Source organism: Larimichthys crocea, chromosome XIV (assembly GCF_000972845.2).
Source record: "Larimichthys crocea isolate SSNF chromosome XIV, L_crocea_2.0, whole genome shotgun sequence".
NCBI classification, from domain to species: domain Eukaryota; kingdom Metazoa; phylum Chordata; class Actinopteri; family Sciaenidae; genus Larimichthys; species Larimichthys crocea.
This window is the reverse complement of record NC_040024.1, coordinates 8,748,533-8,766,919: the sequence shown is the minus strand read 5'-3', so window position 1 is coordinate 8,766,919 and position 18,387 is coordinate 8,748,533. Positions and strand designations below refer to the sequence as shown.

Sequence of the window (18,387 nt, the reverse complement as noted above, 5' to 3'; positions counted from 1 at the left end):
AACGTCCACAGTTGGCTAGGTTGTCAAGTGCATAGACACATGGTGTGTGTGTGTGTGTGTGTGTGTGTGTGTCAGGACATCAGCTTGTGTGATCATAAGCTCTCAAAAGCAGAGCAATCCTCTCACTGATCTGATGTGATGTGACCGTGTGTGTGTGTTTTTAAACTTATTTAATGTCATAAATCAGCACTGAAGCATGAAGAAGCCATTGTCCTGTGTGTGTGTGTGTGTGTGTGTGTGTGTGTGTGTGTGCGTCCTCTCTTCGCCAACCAAACCGGTTCTTCCACTTCTATTTATAGCCTCAAGGAAATAGGCTTGTTCTTACATGAATACACAGACACACACACCCCTCCTCCTCCTCTCAGGTGTGTCATAAAAGATAGCCAAAGTGCCTATTTGCATGCTTCAGCTTATCTTTAGTGTGTTATATACACACACACACACACACACACAGAAGAGGTGTGTCCTATATCACACCTGAAGGGGTGTGGCTACCTGACAAGGGAAGTTTGAAAGTAAGGAAGTGGGGTTGTATTGTTTGAAGAGCTGCCGGAGTGAAAGGATTTACTGCTGCTGACGTGTGGTGTGTTACGGTAGCGCTACATATATATATGTTTATTTATATGTATATATGTAGAGAGAGAGGTTTTATGTAGAAATTACAGAAGTATCTTTTAAGAAGAGAGAATGAAAAAGATTCAGGCAGCATCAGAAAAGAGCAGAAGTTAAGAGGAGGGCAACTTCCTCACCACCTGAGAGAGTTGTTGCGCTACTGGAGGTAAAGGCCATTTATCTTCATTATGCTATATTAGTTTCACTAAGCGAGTACAGACGAGTGAGGGCATCGATGCCAGGGTTGTGTCGGCCCAGCGGGTGCTGCATGGCTCCCCTGTTGTTTCGCTGTGAGGCAGGAGGGCAGGGGGACGACGACCGGCTCAGCCACGAGGACCAACTGGAGTCCGGTCACATTGAGAAATCAAAGGGGAGTCGCCTGGTGGAAGAGGTCAGTGTCGTAAAGATCCCTAGAGTCACACAAAGTGAGGATGATGGATGATGTTTTAAATCATGTTTAAAAAACTATAGGGAAGCTTCTGCTGTCGGTGTGTGTAGTGGTTTCGGACTGACCAAATTGTGGATTTTCTTCCATTTACTGTTGAAAAAGGCTTAATTCAAACATGTGAGTCTGTCAATATTTAGCCGATTTATACGCTCCATATTTCAAAATGTCAAAGTGTGAAGCCTTAAAGGATAGAGCTCTTTTCATGGGAGAACAAAAGAATATCTCCAGCCTCATCCTTGAAGGGAGTGAAGACATTAAAGACACCATTGAGCCTATGAATTGCCACCAATATTGACTGTTGGTTTATTGAAGAACGCATCGATGCAATCATTGATATTTGTCGCACAGCTTTAGTTTAAATCCAGGTTAACTTTAATGTATCTTTACTGTGAGTCGGCATCTCATACAAAAACCTCAATAACTTCAGGAATAATATACTGTTTCATAATTTTGTAGCATTTAGAAACAAAGAGCTCACTGTCAATCCCAACAAAGCTCCACACATAGATTTGATTCGAAGAGGTACAGGAAACTTGATAAATAGTCTCCAGGTCACTCAGCGCTCTCAAAAAATAAAAAGTCCAGTGATTTGTTGAGTGTTTACAGTGTGAGCGCTGAAGGTCAATCAGCTGCGCAGGTCTGTGTGTGATTTGCCGCCGGGTCGATCGGGCTTGTTCAGCGTAGCCGGTTTGAACAGAACCAGTCAGATTTGTACGTGAGTGCACTTCAGAGCGCCGTGTGTGCATTTTGCAGATGAGTAAGTAATGTGTGCAAAACTACTTCACAGCTCTTCTGTGTGTGTGTGTGTGTGCGCACATCAGGTCTACTGGGGCTGATTGTGGTGATGTAATTAGGCCCGCTCTAATGAATACACCGATCTGTCTGACAACATCTCTCAGCTGGAGAGGCAAGAAAAAAACAACCATTGTGGCAACCACTGCAGAACCTGACCTTTGCATACACTGTATGTTCTGTTTATGCATGCGTATGTACAACACACGTGTGCTTTAGTGCTCAGCGTAGTCCGACTAGCCAATCAGAAGGAAGCTGGACATTATTAAGTCTTATTCAATGAGCCTACTTGGCTAAGAACGCATTATTAAGAACAGAAAGAGCCCAGGGGGAGGTGTTGCGAGGAGGTCGCACATGTTGCAGCCACGCTTGCATAATGAATGATAATGTGAGCCAGTCGAGTTTATTTTATATCACCGGTCCACGTAGTAATCTTGTGTATGTGGTTAAACTTTGCACCCAGATTGGGAGGGTTTTATTACCTCCAAAGTTACCACACGCATCGATTTCTCAGTCGTTTTTCGTTGGGGAAAAGTTGAATCTGAGGCAACTGGACTTGGGTTGTAGATCCGTGAAGATGTTTCACCTCTCATACTAGAGGCTTCTTCAGTTCTGATGAATGAGAGCATGAGTGACGTCACGTGTAGGTTCGTAGCGGCGTTTTGAAGCCGAAAATATGCACAGTTGGCTACCGCTTCTTCCGTCTACCAGCTTTTCTTAGTTTTTATGTCCAGCATCCTCAAAAAACGATTGCTCACAAAGATATGTTGTAACAAATGGTACAAAAAAATTCCAGGGCAGAGGCTCCACCGAACCCCTGAGACCGATTCACCGAACCCCTAGGGTTCGATCGAACCCAGGTTAAGAACCACTGCTTTATAATGTCACTTATCTGTCAGTCAAAGCGTCCACGCTCTTAATCCTGCATAACTTTAAGCCTTAATATAACCTGAACAGGTATATAAATTCACCCTCAGTACAGTTGTCATGAACGGGGAAATTAGCTACAGAGACCAAAACTGTTTTTTGTACCAGGCTGTAAACATGTTTATTTCTTTTTTGAACATGGGGACTTATGGAGACTGACTCACTTCTGGAGCCAGCCTCAAGTGGACGATTGAGGAACTGCAGTTTTTTGGGACATCCACATGAATATTTAGCTTTGATTAGCTTTACAGTTTGTTAACTTTTTAAGGCTAAAAGTCGAAGATTAAAACACCGATTTTGAATTCAGACACTCCGGTTCGTCCGTACGTGTCACATATTTTCTGTTAAAGTGAGCTAGCCTAACCAGATGCTGAACCACCAAACTCTCTTAATTGTCAACGTCTTTACTCGGGTCTTAACTTTACAGCGTGTCCTTCAGCTTATATCAGCGGTTGCTATGTCATTAGCTGCTTTTGTCAAACAAAAACACCCCTTTGACTGACGGCTCCCGTTGGTGTTGCTGTGGCAACCGTGGATAAGCCTGATTGGTTACACCTCGCCGCTATCTGCGGCGTGTCAGGTTGTTCAGTCAAAGAGACCTTTACACCTTCTTGTTTGTGGTTTTTATTCTTTTTTCTTCCACCTCAAGGCATCGCCTGTTTGTTTTGTTTGTTTTATCCTCTTTATGTCGACGACACAGGATCCCTCGTTTGTTTGTTGTAATTTTTCACGTTGTTTTGTTTCTTGCTCCTCTGCATCGTCACGGCACTGTTTCTTTTTCCTATCTCCTGTCATTAATGATCCATACCGTTGGGCCAACCTATCATGGTTTCCATCATCAATCCTTCCTTCCCTTCATCTCTTCCTCAGTGTGACATATGAGATTTCCTCTCCCTCGGGGTATGGAAGCACATTTTACTCTAAGTAAGAAACATGTGCAGCGAGAGTGCAAGAAGCTGTTTGTGCCATTACGAGGTGAGATATCGTGGACCGGTGTGTACATAAAACACACACAGATGCAGTTGAGAAACGAGATAGTGATGGAGCGTTGAATTAGATTTATCACAGGTTATTTGTACTACTCCCTCTGTTCATGGCCAATGCTGCAAAGACAGACGAGTAGAGTGAGTGAGACAGACACCATGAGATGAAGAGGAAACAAATTATTCATATTGAAATGGAAAAAGAGTAGGCAGAGATTTAAACACACCTAAAATAGAAACAAGTACGGCAACAATTACAAATCATACACTCAAGCTATTAATGTCCTTCAATTTCCCTCGATACTTCCTCTTTCCTTGTCTGCTGACATGTTCCAGCTGTACTGCTAATCCTCATGTTAATTACCGTGGGATGAAACGCAAAACACACTTAGCCAGCTGACAGTCTGACTGTATGAGATGAAGTATGTAGGAGGTGCTAGCAGCACAGCTTTACAAACTAACGGACAAGATGCAACAAGCTTCTTTAGAAGCAAAAAAACTGTTACAAAGTGCTCTGCAATAAAATAGAACACATTAACAAACAAAAACAAGAAATAAATCGATACAAATTTGAATAAAATGTGACATAAAACATAAAAAGTTCAGCTAAACTTTTAGAAAAGTGCGTTTTTAAACCCAATGCATTACTTGAGTTCCAGCTTGAAAAGCTTGAGGAAATATAAACTTGTGTTTTTGTGTCATTAAAGGCTAATTAAAGTCTAAAAAGAAAATAGTTTATCAAAGTATAAGTAAAGAAAAGGACAAAATGTTACCAACCCAAGTGTTGCATCACACCATACACAGTAACATTTGACCCTCTTGTCCATTTTAATTTGATGGTGTAACATAAAAACCGTAGTGTATTAATCAGTCTGTTTATGAGGCCACTGTGTATAATTAAATTAGCATTTTGTTTACAAGAAAACGTTTCATACCAAACGCAGTGATACATTAAGTTATGCTTCATTGTAGAGAGACTTTGTGCATCGTTGACTTCAATACACCGTCAACTCGTGAACGTTATTGCCTTATTTACTCAAGTGTCCGGATTCCTGATTAAACCGAGATAAGTTTGAAGCACCATTGTCACATTACACGTTTCGTCTTGCATTTACAAGTTTACACACTTGTCTTGCTGTCAGTTTGTAGTTTATCATGTGGGTGACAACAAATCTTCCGTCTGAGCCTTGAATTCTCCTTGAGGGCAGATATCCGGATCCGGCAACCAATCCGGAGACCCTGCCAAGTGGCTGCTGAGCCAACCGCTCGAGGTGATCCCTGTTGAGAACTCTGGTAGATTAAGCTAGAAAAACAACATACCTGTATTATATGGAACAAGTCTTTTGTCATTTCCTGTCCTGCTTTTTTTTATTATTATGGTGCAATTTAGCAGTCTGCTCCTGATTTGTAGATAACAAACACAATATCCTTTCCACCTCCTCTCCCAGTCTCCTTTAAGCACTGTTATATCATTGTGTGGTCAATAAAGGTCTGACCCACCTTAACACAAAGAGTTTTCTATATTTGATAAAGGAATTTTGCCCTGTTGATACTGTTAAATCCAACGTTAAACAAACTAAACAAGAACCAATCAAATTACTCAAATTTAAACACAATTATTCAGAATTGTGGTGGTGTTATACTCAATCTAAATGTTACAAAACCAAGTTATCAGTCTTCTGTTCAAACTATTTCAACATCTCTGATGTGCACAGTTTACCTTTGACCTCAAGTTGTTGTGTCACCGGTTGTGTCACCGGTTGTCTCGTTTCCTGTGAAAAGGATTGGGCACTTGGTGGTTTGATTTGATTGGATTACAGTAGATGAGTCATAAGTTTGTGTTTGATTACAGTATGCATTTATCTTCGAGGCAAAGGAGCGGCGCAATTAGTCATGATTCTGTAATATCTAATAATTTGGCACACGTTTTAAGGGTTATTGGAAATATATTGAAAATGTTTGCGTTATTGTTTGCGGATCGATGAAACAAGTCGTTCCAACTGAGCAATCCAACGTTTAGATGCCGATCCGATGCAATGTATCTCCATGAAAACGAAGATAACAAGCCATCGATGCAATGTATCTCCATGAAAACGAAGATAACAAGCCATTTTTTTTTTAATTTTGAGAGCAATTTTTTTTTAATTTTGAGAGCAAATTGCCCCTTTTCATCTGTGATTGATGTATAATCATGATATCACATGAGAGGTTGTGCTTTAACACCATTATTGGCACGGCAGTGATGTGGTTCACTTAAGTGCCAATAACAGCCTGAATCGCAATGCATCGACACTGAAGTTTCTTCTTATTTTATCTTTACTATAAGACAGAGAAACTTCAGGATCTCTAGAAAACTTTAACTTTAGTTGTCTGGGACTAGAAATCGTCTCTAAGGGTTGGACTACTTGTTGGAGTGATAAACTGGGTTTCATTACATAAAAAAGTGTACTGACGTGACTGATTTCTAAATATTAGTCATACCTCATGGAAACATGGAGCAAATAGCCCCAAGACATGAAACCTTTGGATTATATGATCTATTCAAGTTGGTAATTGTTGTATAATCGCAGTATTAAGTGAGAGGGTTGTGCTTTACCGTCATTATTGCCACAACAAGAAAAGGGAGTCCATTCCTGTTTCGACGTTGGCACTCATTCCACATTTCCAGTTAATCCGAACTGTTTTTTTTTTTTTATCACACCGTGTTCTTGGAAACCCCAGAGACCGTTGATGTTGCCATGAAAGTATGCCTGCCACATACCCCTGTTATCTTTGTGAGAAGTCACATGCTTGTCTCGTGGCGACCCGTGCAGGAATGCTGCTGCATTAGATAAAGGTATGGAGAGAGCCATCGGTGACGTGACCAGAGTTTTAAAACTGTATCAGCGTATGTGTGTGTGTGTGTGCACCAGCGTCTGTCACCGGGTCCAGGTATCTCCTTGTTCGAAAAAATGAGGATCTCCATGGCGACCCCCGGTTGTCCTATCTCAAATTGATTACCCATGGTGCATTCTGTCCTCTCAGGGCATGTACTCATAAATAGAGCGAGAGGAGAAAGAATGATAAGCAGAGGCGCGGACGAGGATAAAGTCAAATAACAGCCACCACAATAGAATCAGCGGGGAGTTTCTGCTCCTGTAAAATCCACGACATCGAATCAAACAACACGGCCACGTTAAGTTATTTCCATGCAGGCACGGATGGCTGCACCTCCTACCTTGCTGCATCACCTCATCATAACATTACAGGACATTACCTCGGGTGGTTTTTGCCGCATTAACTCGAAATGAAGCAGCCGAACGAAGCTTATCTTAACGGATGAGTGTGGAAACACGATGGAGAATATTTCTGACTCTTGTAAATTGATGTACAAAAACTCTGGTGTAGTCCTTTAAGTAAGCGTTTCTGTGATTGTCGACTATCTTGACAGATTCAGTCGACACCTCTTGTTGTGTCTCACCCTCCCTTCAAATACAACAAGCTGTCTTTGTGACACTCGCCAAACTAATCTTGATCTATGTGAACTCCAGGAAGACTCACTAGTTATTCAGATACACCAACGTCTCTTTCTTTCTATCTTTCTGTCTCGCCACAGAAAAGTGTGAAGGAAGGAATCCTGTTAAAGCAGACCAGTTCTTTCCAGAGATGGAAGAGGAGGTACTTCAAACTCAGAGGGAGGACACTCTACTATGCCAAAGACTGCAAGGTACGACGATGTGTGAAACAGCCTACAGATGCTTCTTTAAATTTTCAAATAGTTTTTTTTTAGGGGAGGAGGATTTGAAAGCAGTTCAGTGAGCTGGAAAACCAAGAAATTGCAAACACACAAAGATGGTAGAAATATTTAAGCAAGCAAGAAACAGATGGGATAACGTCAACCTGGGGACATAGTCATGATGGCAGAGGAGTCTACTCCCAAACAAACTTCATAAAAACAGCCAAAGGAGGAGACGATTTAACTACGTAGCTGACTTACTCATGACAGAAGCACATAAACCAGGACGAATAACCAAACCTGACCACGTTAACAAAGTCTGGCGGGCAAAACGCTTCTAAAATGGCTCCTGGTGGTTGTTCAAGTTGGACCACAACCGCGTCAACGGACTGGTTTGCAGTGTCTTGGTTACAATCAAAACCAACATTGTTCAGAGACATGTTGATACCATATGTAAGGAAAGGAAATGACGTAAAACCAACGTTACTTCTTATTTATTTCCTGGAATTTGGATCAATTATTCAACAAAAAAGACCAACAAAGTTTAAACCAACAAAGTAAATAAAAACAGAAGAGTACTTTCTAAAAATCTGAGACTAAACTACTAAAATAAATCAAAAGGAAAAGAAAAACCTCAATATCCATTATCAGATTACCAAAAAAATGCAAAACAGCTATTTGCAAAACAACTAAATCTGGACTGTTCCCAGGTAGCAAACGTAGATCTTCGAGCCAGGTGTCTTTTCATTCATGATGGTGGTGTCCGACCAATCGGGGCCAGGCGACCACACACCTATCTTTGCATACACAATAAAACTACAAGCAATACACACAAATGGAAATTTTAAACGTTAACGTTAAAATCAGGATACATGTGTTTAAAATTGGCTCTATTTGTGAGTTACTTGTAATTGCTACCTTTTACAATTAAATAATTACAGCCTGTTGGAATGTTGGAGCCATTTTTCATGTTTAATTATTTCATAATTCGGGTCATTTATTTTGCTGATGTGACGTCTCAGTTATGGTTTATTTAAGAATCAGAATAGTTATTTGTATTTATCAGCTGTGTGAGGATAAAGAGGTGGGACTGAAGCTGTCTTTGAGCTCATGTTACAAGTTTTAGTCAACGAAAGGAAAACAGAAAACATGAGACGTTTGTCTGTCTTTCCATCAGTCTCTGATTTTTGATGAAGTGGACCTATCGGACGCCAGTGTGGCCGAGACGAGCACCAAGAACATCAACAACAGCTTCACGGTAAGAAACGAGACAAAACTGTACAGCTTCATATCCAAAACAAGAGTTAGTCCAGAAACCTCTTGTGTTAATTTCTTGGTAATATTGGCGCACCACTTCGTCCAAGGCTGAAATATCGCAACAACTATCAGTAGTAGAACAAGACAGAGAGCAAACATTGGTTGAGCAACATAGACAGTGAATGAGACTGAGGGAGCGGTTAATAAAAACAACCCTCCGCACTCGTCAGACACCGCCGCACAACCCTGATTCGATCTGATCCTGAAGACTTCGCTGACAAACTAAACTAATGACACTTGAGCCTCAGCCGTACTTAAAGTTGATTGACGTGATTATGTCTAATCACAGAGCTGCTGCTGTTGAATGAGGTATGGATTAAGCTGCAGGAGAGGAGTCCTTCACTTCATCTTTCTTTTGTCTTTCTCAGGTCATCACTCCGTTCCGCAAACTAATGTTGTGCGCCGAGAGCAGGAAGGAAATGGAGGACTGGATCAGCGCGCTCAAATCCGTCCAGAAATGGGAAACCTACGAGGTTTGCTCTCCCCGTCTCGTTCATATTTTAAGCATTGTTATTTACTCCGCTGGCTCCCCCAAATATACGACGGCCGTGCCAAATGTATGATCCTTTAATAAAAAAAAAGCGCCTCATCTATTTTGACGAGAACAGGCTTCACACCTCACTTCTTAATTCCTCTTCCATCTGTTCATCTCTCAAAGTATCCACTTCTTTCAACTTTCTTGGAGGAAAACACTCCCCGTCCTCCCCTCTCTCTCTCTTCTCTCTCCTTCATCCTCTCTTTTCTGCTTTCCATGTGAACTCTTTGCCAGCTGATTGATGTCTCTCTTGAAATCAGAGTCTCTCTGCTTTAATAGGCTATAAAGAGAGCTGAAGACTGCAAGCTGCTGATCTTTTTTGCATTTAGGGTTTTGATTTATGTCAAACACCTCAGGAGTCCTAGTTCATGTGTTGCCGTGGATCTTGAAGTTAATCCTCGTTTCGGGTCCGACATTAGAGTGGAAGTTTGGTTTGACGGCGCCGGTGTCACGGTTCTTGTATGGACCTGTTTTTTCCACAGTTGTAGCATATCATCGTCTCTTATCGCGTCTCTATCCCGAGGCCACAAACTTTAATATGTACTGCTGATGTCATTAGGTTATCCTTGTATCCATGCGTCCTCTGGCTGTTTAGTTCAGCATGAAATTTAAAAAGTCATCGTCCCGTCCTGCAATATCTCTGCTCCCGCCTCGGGCTGCTGGTTATTTCTGATGTGGTTTTGTTTGGTCTTGTCCGTACTGTGTTTCCACCTTTTCGAAGCTCGGCTACGTTAACAAGAAGAAGCACTCATGTCCTCTCCTTTCCATGTTTTTTTCCAGGCCAGCCAGTTCAACATGGAGCATTTCTCCGGGATGCACAACTGGTACGCCTGCTCGCACGCCAGACCGACCTTCTGCAACGTCTGCAGAGAAGCTCTGCCAGGCGTCACCTCCCACGGCCTGTCCTGTGAAGGTACAACACATTCCATGACCACGTGTTACGGGCAGTAATCTTTAAACTTGACCCGGGGCGTTTATATCACGCGACTGTGTGAAGAAGTAGGTTTATAGCTGCTTATTGCAGGGGCGAGGCAGGTTTCATCACAGCTTTGACACACTGGCACCTTGGAAACGATGGAGGAAAATCAATTCCTCACCTCTCTCATATCAGGAGCAGTAAACAATCTAAACACACACATACCGTGTCGGGTTTTTAGGCCGGTCGTCAGCACACATTGGTGCAGATTTAAAGTTTAATAAAACGCTCATTTATTCTTGATTGTAATGAAAGAAAAAGTGAAAAATTCCAAGTATATGTAAAGATTTATTTTCTAAAAATGCAGCTCAAAGTGTCAAAGCGTCAGCTGATAAACGAGTAATAACCACCGTGTTTCTACAGTAGCTCAAAGGAGACAAACTAGAAACACTGAGTCTAGGTGTCCTAGTCATAGTTTCGCAATTTGTAGCTACACCTCTAGGGAAATTCACTTGTTAGAGCAGCTCACGATGCACAAGGTGGATAAGAAATATCCTCTAAACTGGGGCGCTCTGGTGGCTCAGCCGGTAGAATTGCTCCCCACGCATGAACGAGTTCTTCCCGCAGTGACCTGGTTCTGACTCCGGCCCATGGTCCTTCGCTGTGTGTCGTCCCTCCTCTCTCTTCTTGCTTTCAGTTGTTGTGTTTTGTGTCGTTAGATAACAGACGGTTAGATCCAGCTCTGCATCCCCGTCTTCCTCTCCTCACTTCAGCAGTGATCTCCGGTCTCTCCCACGTTAGCAGCACTCGCTGTTCTCGAGTGTAATCAAGGGATCACCTGATGTATCATAAAGAATGAGGCAAAAGGCGAATCACTGATCTCCATAGTTTCCATGTTTGCACACAAATCAGATGTAGAAAGACACAAAACAAAAGTATGAAGACGTTTGAGGTGTTAAGAGCTGGCTGCCACCCACGCGACGCCATGGAAACAGAATTAATAATTCATTTGTCGAGGCGGTTTATTCAAGTTTGTGTAACGTGACCTTCATCGATGTGTCCTCTGCAGTTTGTAAGTTCAAGGCTCATAAGCGCTGTGCAGTCCGCTCCACCAACAACTGCAAATGGACCACGCTGGCCTCCATAGGAAACGACATCATCGAGGACGAGGAAGGGGTGAGTGAGTGATTGGGACCGTCAGATGTCAAATGAGCCAGGTGGAGTTCAGCTGACGTCTCGTTTTTTCTTTTTTCTCAGGTGTTCATGCCTCACCAGTGGCTGGAAGGAAACCTGCCGGTCAGTGCCAAATGCGTGGTGTGCGACAAGAACTGTGGCAGCGTGCGTCGGCTGCAGGACTGGCGCTGCCTCTGGTGCAAGGCCATCGTGAGTGGAGACTGATCCGTGATGTCTCGTCACATCAGTGTGTTTGTGTTTATTTAGGGCGACGCCGCGAGCCGGAAAAGTTATTCCCAGTTTAGATCTTATCCTCGAAAGTTTTCACATGAATATGAAATCAAACGGCATCAGTGATTAAATATGCACTGATATCCAGCGAGTGCCAGTCCAGCTGGTAAAGATGTCCCAATTAATTATCTTTCTGGTGGGAGGAAGAAAAACAAGTCAGCAGCGAGCCAAAAAATTCAGATCAAAATTTCTCAAATTTTGGCTTCCAGCTGCCGACTAAATGCAAAGCAGCTCCTTTAAAGCAACAATGCAAGGTGATACAGGAGCCTTCAGTGACAGTACAACATATTTCATGGTGAGAAAATAAAAAAGCTGCAGTAGGATGATGTTGAAATTAGACTTTCTTCAGTTTGTTTACCAAACCATCTGACACAGTGAGGAAACTTTCAGTGCACTCGGGGTCAGATGAAACTTTTTTATTGTTCTCGAATCGCTCTCTCGCCCTTCGAAAGAAACCGAGGTCTGCAGAGTTCACGTGAGTCATCGGAGTAATGGGACGGCACTTAACAGGCCAGCAGCACAGATCCCCAAAGGGAGGAGGAGGAGGAGGAGGAGGAGGAGGAGGGGGGCAGGTTGAAATGAGAAATGAAATGAGGCTGATGAATTTCTGTCAGCTCCAGGGTTACTGAGCCTGACCCGATGCTCTGACCGCCTCGAGCAATCAGAGAATAATTCTCCTCTGCAAGGACGTTAACGATGATCAGTAATGCCTGCAGAGCCTCGGCCGAAACTAACCTTGTAAAGAGAAACTAACACAGGACTGCAACCAACGTTTAAAATCTGCATGTGGTTTTTAAAATACGAGTTTTTTCTGTCTATCAGCTCTTTAATACTGTAAAATAAGCCTGTTTTAGTCATATTTCATAACTTGTTTTACAGCAAAACCTTTATTTATATGACATTTTAAGGGAATTTATACAGAATAAAGCAGTATTTTAAATGATAGATTAATTATACAGTAAAACACTGTTAAATTTAATGGCAAAACCTTTATTTTATAGTAAAACACTGTTAAATTTAATGGCAAAACCTTTATTTTATACGGCATTCAGATGGTGTTCAACTTGTTTTTTTTTTCCAGTGACAGTAAAACAGTCATACTTCATGGCCAGAACTATATTTACACAGCATTTTAAGGGAGTTTATGTGGAATAAAGTGGTATTTTAAATGTTAATTGTACAGTGAAATGGTGGAAAAACCTTTTTATTTTATACATACAGCATTCAAATAGTGTGTTTATGTCAATTATATGGCAAACATTGTTTCTTATGATGAAAAAAGCGTATATATGCGGTAAAATATGGAAGAAAACTCCAACCTTAAACATAAAATCAACAATACTAATGTGCTTTTACTGTAATATTGGGAAAAGATATTTATTATTTATTTCCACAGCTGCCGTCAAAACAACTGTTCCAATAAACCCTCTGTACTGTATCTGATTTGCACCAAACAAGAGGCAAAGTTAGCTGGTGGACATACTGTAGTGGAACATTTAGCAGGTCAAGAGCCAGATAGTTCCCTCTGGAAGTGGTGGAGACCAAAAACAGAGCTAAAAATGGACTTGAATTTACCAGAGCAACATTATACTATCTATATACTGTATTCTAACAGCAGCTACAGTTGGCAGCAGTTTACTTCACCATCCATCCAGGGAGCTGAGAGTTGAGGCGCAGCAGCCGGAGGACGTCAGAAGGAAAAACCAGAAAACATTTTACGGCACTAAGGCGTAAAATGTTACATCAGTGTGTCATCAGAATGATTTAAACCTGTTATTTAATGGTAGAAAAGTCACGCAATGACGCCGTGAGACAAATCAAGGCACACAGGATGTAACTTTACTATCTCACACTTTCAATTAACAAAGGCTGAATCGCGTTTGAGTGTTTAGGACAGATTAATCCTCAGTATGCACACACACACACACACACACACACACACACAAATCAGAGTGGTATTTGTAAAGGTTATAGAACTGACATTTGGTGGGTTTCAGAGGGATGTAATGACCTTTCTGCTTCTACTGAAATATAGAATTACTATGGAGACCACTGACTCACTGTGTGTGTGTGTGTGTGTTGCAGGTCCACAGCAGCTGTAAAGAACAAATGGGGAAGGTGTGTCCCTTGGGTCAATGTCGAGTGTCAATCATCCCTCCCACTGCACTTAACAGCATCGACTCGGATGGTGAGACACCTCGTACACTCTCCCACACAAACATATATATACACACAAACATATAGAGGCTCTTTTGTTCAGCAATTACGCGTACAGTCAGTTCAACGTTCAGGAATGTCACCTTTCAACTCCACTGGTGTAAATCCTTTAGATGCAGCAGAGGGAGTAACATTGTAACTGAACTATAGCTTCTTCTCCATTAAAATTCTTTTGATCCCTCAAAAAACAAACAATTTAACTAACATTTAAAATGTTGGCGTGCTCGGACAAACGTTTCTAGTAGTTTGGATCTTAAAATCAGACCACGAAAGTATCGATCTTTAGAAATCCCGTTTCTCTTAGCATCCATTATTCATCACATTCAGCTTCCCCAACACGAAACTTGAATCTGAGATCTAGAAATGTTTCCCAGTCTTTTCATCTTTCAAAACATGTCTGCTCATTTACAAACCTTCCTTTCAGGCTTCTGGAAGGCCACCTCGGCGTCGTGCACCAGTCCACTCCTGGTCCTGGTCAACTCCAAGAGCGGAGACAACCAGGGGGTGAAGTTCCTTCGCAAGTTCAAGCAGCTCCTCAACCCGGCTCAAGTCTTTGACCTGATGAACGGAGGACCAGAGCTCGGGTACTTGAGTTTTTCCTTGTTTTTAAATGTTGACGGTTGCTTGGAAGAGAGTGAATTAACATAAATAATAAGTCTCATGTGTCTGCTTACAGAAAAGTTTTCAATTTACTTGTTAAGAGTAGGAGTTTCTAGTCCGTCACGACTGCTTTAATGCAAGTATTGATGCTGTAATTTCGCTGCCTGTTCATGACATCTATCTCTTAACATTTTGTGCTTTTTCTTTCTCTTCATCCTCCCATCCCATCCCACTCTGCACCTCCTCCATCAAGCCTGCGCCTTTTCCAGAAGTTTGTGACGTTCCGTATACTGGTGTGCGGAGGAGACGGCAGCGTGGGCTGGGTGCTCTCAGAGCTGGATAAACTCAACCTCCATAAACAGGTGAGGAGGAGGTAGAAGAAGGTAGATGATGATATAATACTGAAGGTGACTGTGGAGAACTGACAGGCAAAAGAAAGCTGTAAATATCTAGAACTAGAGCATTGTTCACCTGGGGTCACGTTGTGTTTGCTCTACGATGTCCTCAAATTTGAAGTAAAATCTGAAAAGTGTTGGGCCGTACTCGAGGTGAGATGAGGAGAAAGTGATCCAATGTTCCACTGCTTGTGTCAACTAATTAATCAATGTCATGGAATTAATCTGAGTTAATGAATGCCATGGCAGGTGACATGGTTTTTAATTTAGCGTCTAATTTCAGTGCCGTTTCAAATGTGAACAGATTGAACTAGTTAAGGGTCAGTCAATGTGATGTTCTGATCGCATCTGATATTTGTCTTTCATGTTATAAGATGTTACAGTCCTTGAATTTGTCATCTCCGTCTTACACTGTATAATAAACCCATTTGCACCAAAATAAGGCTTCTTATAAGAAGTCTGTGAATGTTCTCAGTCGTCATCTTTCCTTGAGAAGAGTTAAATCTGGGGCAACTGGTCTTGGTTGTATCTGTGAAGATGTTTGACCTCTCAACCGAGACGCTTAGTTTAGTCTTGGCGAGGTCGTTAACTAGGGTCATTGTCCACACCTGGTTCATTAGTGCTCCTTGTTATTGTGACGACTGTCGTTTGAGTCGTTAAGGCACTGTGGACGACGGTCGTTAAGGACAACGGCGGTCGTTAAGGGCACCTGAACTCCAGTGTTGACGATGGTCGTTAAGGACACCTGAACTCCAGTGTGGACGACGGTTGTTAAGGACAACGATGATCATTAAGGACACTTGAGCTCCAGTTTAAAATTAAACTCTTCTCAAAGTTTCTTATAAGATGCCTGCTTCACTTAACTGTTTGTCTACTGTTGCCATGTCGACTTGAAACCCAAAATAAATCCAACTGAATATTTTATAACTGCAACATTTTCATATTTCTGTCCCTAAATAACAGCGTGAGGATGACTAGAAATGTTCACTCCATCTGTGTGAAATCCTGCACTGCAATTAAAGTAAACTGTAACCACAGTGCTCAAGTTTAGCAACCCAGAAAATTACTATGTATCTTTAATTAGGACACGGATTTCAACACTACATTTTGTCTTATTGGTTCCTCTGGGCAGCAGAGAAGCAGAATTGTATTTGTGGTGACGAATCTCTAGTTTCTGCCTTCCAGTAGTTGTAGGCTCTCTCTGTGAGTCAGATTGATGACACAGGTGTATTAAAAATGGGATTTAATCAACTTGTTTGCAGATGATATACCGATATATCCTCTGATTGTGTTATTGAAAAATGACTGGGTTTCTCTCTGCAGTGCCAGCTTGGTGTGCTGCCTCTGGGCACAGGTAATGACCTGGCTCGTGTCCTGGGCTGGGGAGGCCTCTGTGACGATGACGCTCAGCTGCTGCAGATCCTGGAGAAGCTGGAGAGAGCCACCACTAAAATGCTGGACCGGTAAGACCAGAGACCGGAGATGGGGAGGTGTGGTGGTGGTTTAAGTTTCTCGTCATGTTCCTCAGACTTCAGGCAAGCAAAATCCAGTTCAGGTGCACTGAGGACTGAATTCCTTCTAAGTATAGATGTGCTTGCCCTGTAATACAGAGAACATCTGTCCAGGGCGATTTCCTAAAATAAGTAGGTGGAGAAATTCCCAAATGAACAAATTAATGAATGTTATGTCTAAATCTGATCCTCCTTAGGGTTCTATATGTCTCAACGGCAGCAGATAGGAGCAAGCAGTAAAGATAATTAGATAAAAGCACTATAGGCTGTTTTTTTCTTATTTTATACCACTGGGAAAGCTTCGTGAAGAGCATTAAAAATAACTTGGAACATGGAGCAGTATTAGTGCTGATGGTTGACGGTTTCCCAAATATCTGTCTCAAAACAAGCTTATAAATCACCTCAAGTTGTCGAGTTTTGGGTACCAAGTCTGATCCACTTTATGTTTCATCCAAATACTGAATATTCTTATTCAAATGTCTTATTCTGCCTTTCCTATCATCTCCGGTCTATCACTTCTTTGAATTGTTTTAAAGATATTTAAAAATTTGGGTCCTATACTGTCATAAACGTCATTATCATCTTCCTCATACTTTAACACTGCGACAGTTTGATTAAAAAACAAAAAAGAAACTGTCTTTCTTACAGACCAAGACGGGTTATTTTCATACACGTCTATCATATCGTTAGTAAAATACAGCACATTGTGTAGAAAATGTGTAGAAAACTTGTAAACCAACACTACTTTCAAAAACAGCTTAGTCATGTGATTCACTGGTATCAGCAAAACTCAAATTATTAAAATAAAGCTAAAAGACTAATGTAAGAAAATGACTCCTTTTTTATTCCTTCCCTATATATGGAAGTAATAAATTAAAATACTATATAGTAATTTAATTTGTTTCTAGGAAAATGGAAAAAAAAACTTAAGTCTTTGAGACAAGAAAGTTGAACATTATAAATCATTGTTGTTGCTTTAAGAAAGTGACCTTTTAGTTTCCAATAATAGAGAAAATTTTTGTCTTTTTTTTATATAATGATGAAAAATGTGGGAAGTCTGAGACACCTCACCTTAGCATACATTAGTTTGTAACATAACCTTGTGTTTACACTTTACATACAAGATATAACATGTTAATTAATGAGCTTTAGAGATGCTGGTAGGCAAATTTTGTAACCTTTGTGCAGAGCCAGTGTAGCTGAGTGGTATCAATCTTATCAGCGTACTCTCCTCAACCTATTTCTTTAATTTAAATGTCATAATTCAAATATATAAAAGAAGTTTCCACATGTTTTATGGGTGTTTAATGATTTCTTTATCCTGAAGGTTTTTTTTATGAGCTGTACAATCACAGGTAGAAAAAGGACAAGAAGCCCGTCCTCTTATCTTGATCTGATGAGCTGACAGTGAAGTTTATTTTCTGGCGCTTGACATCTTTTGTGTGCGTCTTTTTTCTTTTTAGATGGAGTGTGATGACGTACGAGGTGCCCACCACCACTAAACGCACACCGATCGTGAAAGAAGACGACAGCCTAGACTCTCCTCTGCAGGTGAAAACGACTTTGCAGAACTTTCTACTTTTTTGACAGATGGCAGTCCATAAATTAGCCCCACAAAGCCAGACCTCAGCAGCTCCAAGAAATAATTTGGGAAAACATCCACTGAGAATCAAACCGAGCCAGGCAGCTGCAAGCCAAAGCAATCGGACCTAAACCACGGAGAGTGGTGTCGCTATCGACAAAGGACAGGTCTGAGTTTAAGCTTTAAGCTGTCTCTGAACTCCCATATCTAGATGTTTGCTGAAGGACATGCTTTAGTTTTAAATTACAGCATGATTCTACACCTGCAGAGCCACAAACTCATTGATAACCTTAACAAAGGTTAGGTAAGGAGCCTCAAGACTCAAGTATCTCATCCGTCATTTGTCAGATCGACAGAAAAGGGACTTCTTTGG

The 18,387-nt window shown here is 41.4% G+C and overlaps 1 protein-coding gene across 2 annotated transcripts in view; it reads left to right on the top strand.

Annotated features, from left to right (window-relative positions):
* si:dkey-172j4.3 (diacylglycerol kinase delta) overlaps positions 1–18,387 on the top strand; it is a 73,969-nt gene that overhangs the window by 38,278 nt on the left and 17,304 nt on the right. The window contains exons 1-12 of one of the 2 annotated variants that reach the window (XM_019266026.2): positions 717–1,003; positions 7,358–7,468; positions 8,655–8,735; positions 9,163–9,267; positions 10,110–10,242; positions 11,315–11,421; positions 11,503–11,628; positions 13,795–13,897; positions 14,351–14,510; positions 14,780–14,888; positions 16,245–16,384; positions 17,896–17,983. In XM_019266026.2, coding sequence (XP_019121571.2) covers positions 848–1,003; positions 7,358–7,468; positions 8,655–8,735; positions 9,163–9,267; positions 10,110–10,242; positions 11,315–11,421; positions 11,503–11,628; positions 13,795–13,897; positions 14,351–14,510; positions 14,780–14,888; positions 16,245–16,384; positions 17,896–17,983 — 1,419 coding nt within the window. In that variant the 5' untranslated portion in view covers positions 717–847. Of the gene's footprint in view, positions 1–716; positions 1,004–7,357; positions 7,469–8,654; positions 8,736–9,162; positions 9,268–10,109; positions 10,243–11,314; positions 11,422–11,502; positions 11,629–13,794; positions 13,898–14,350; positions 14,511–14,779; positions 14,889–16,244; positions 16,385–17,895; positions 17,984–18,387 lie in introns of those variants that run through there. The other variant, XM_019266025.2, reaches the window with a different exon arrangement.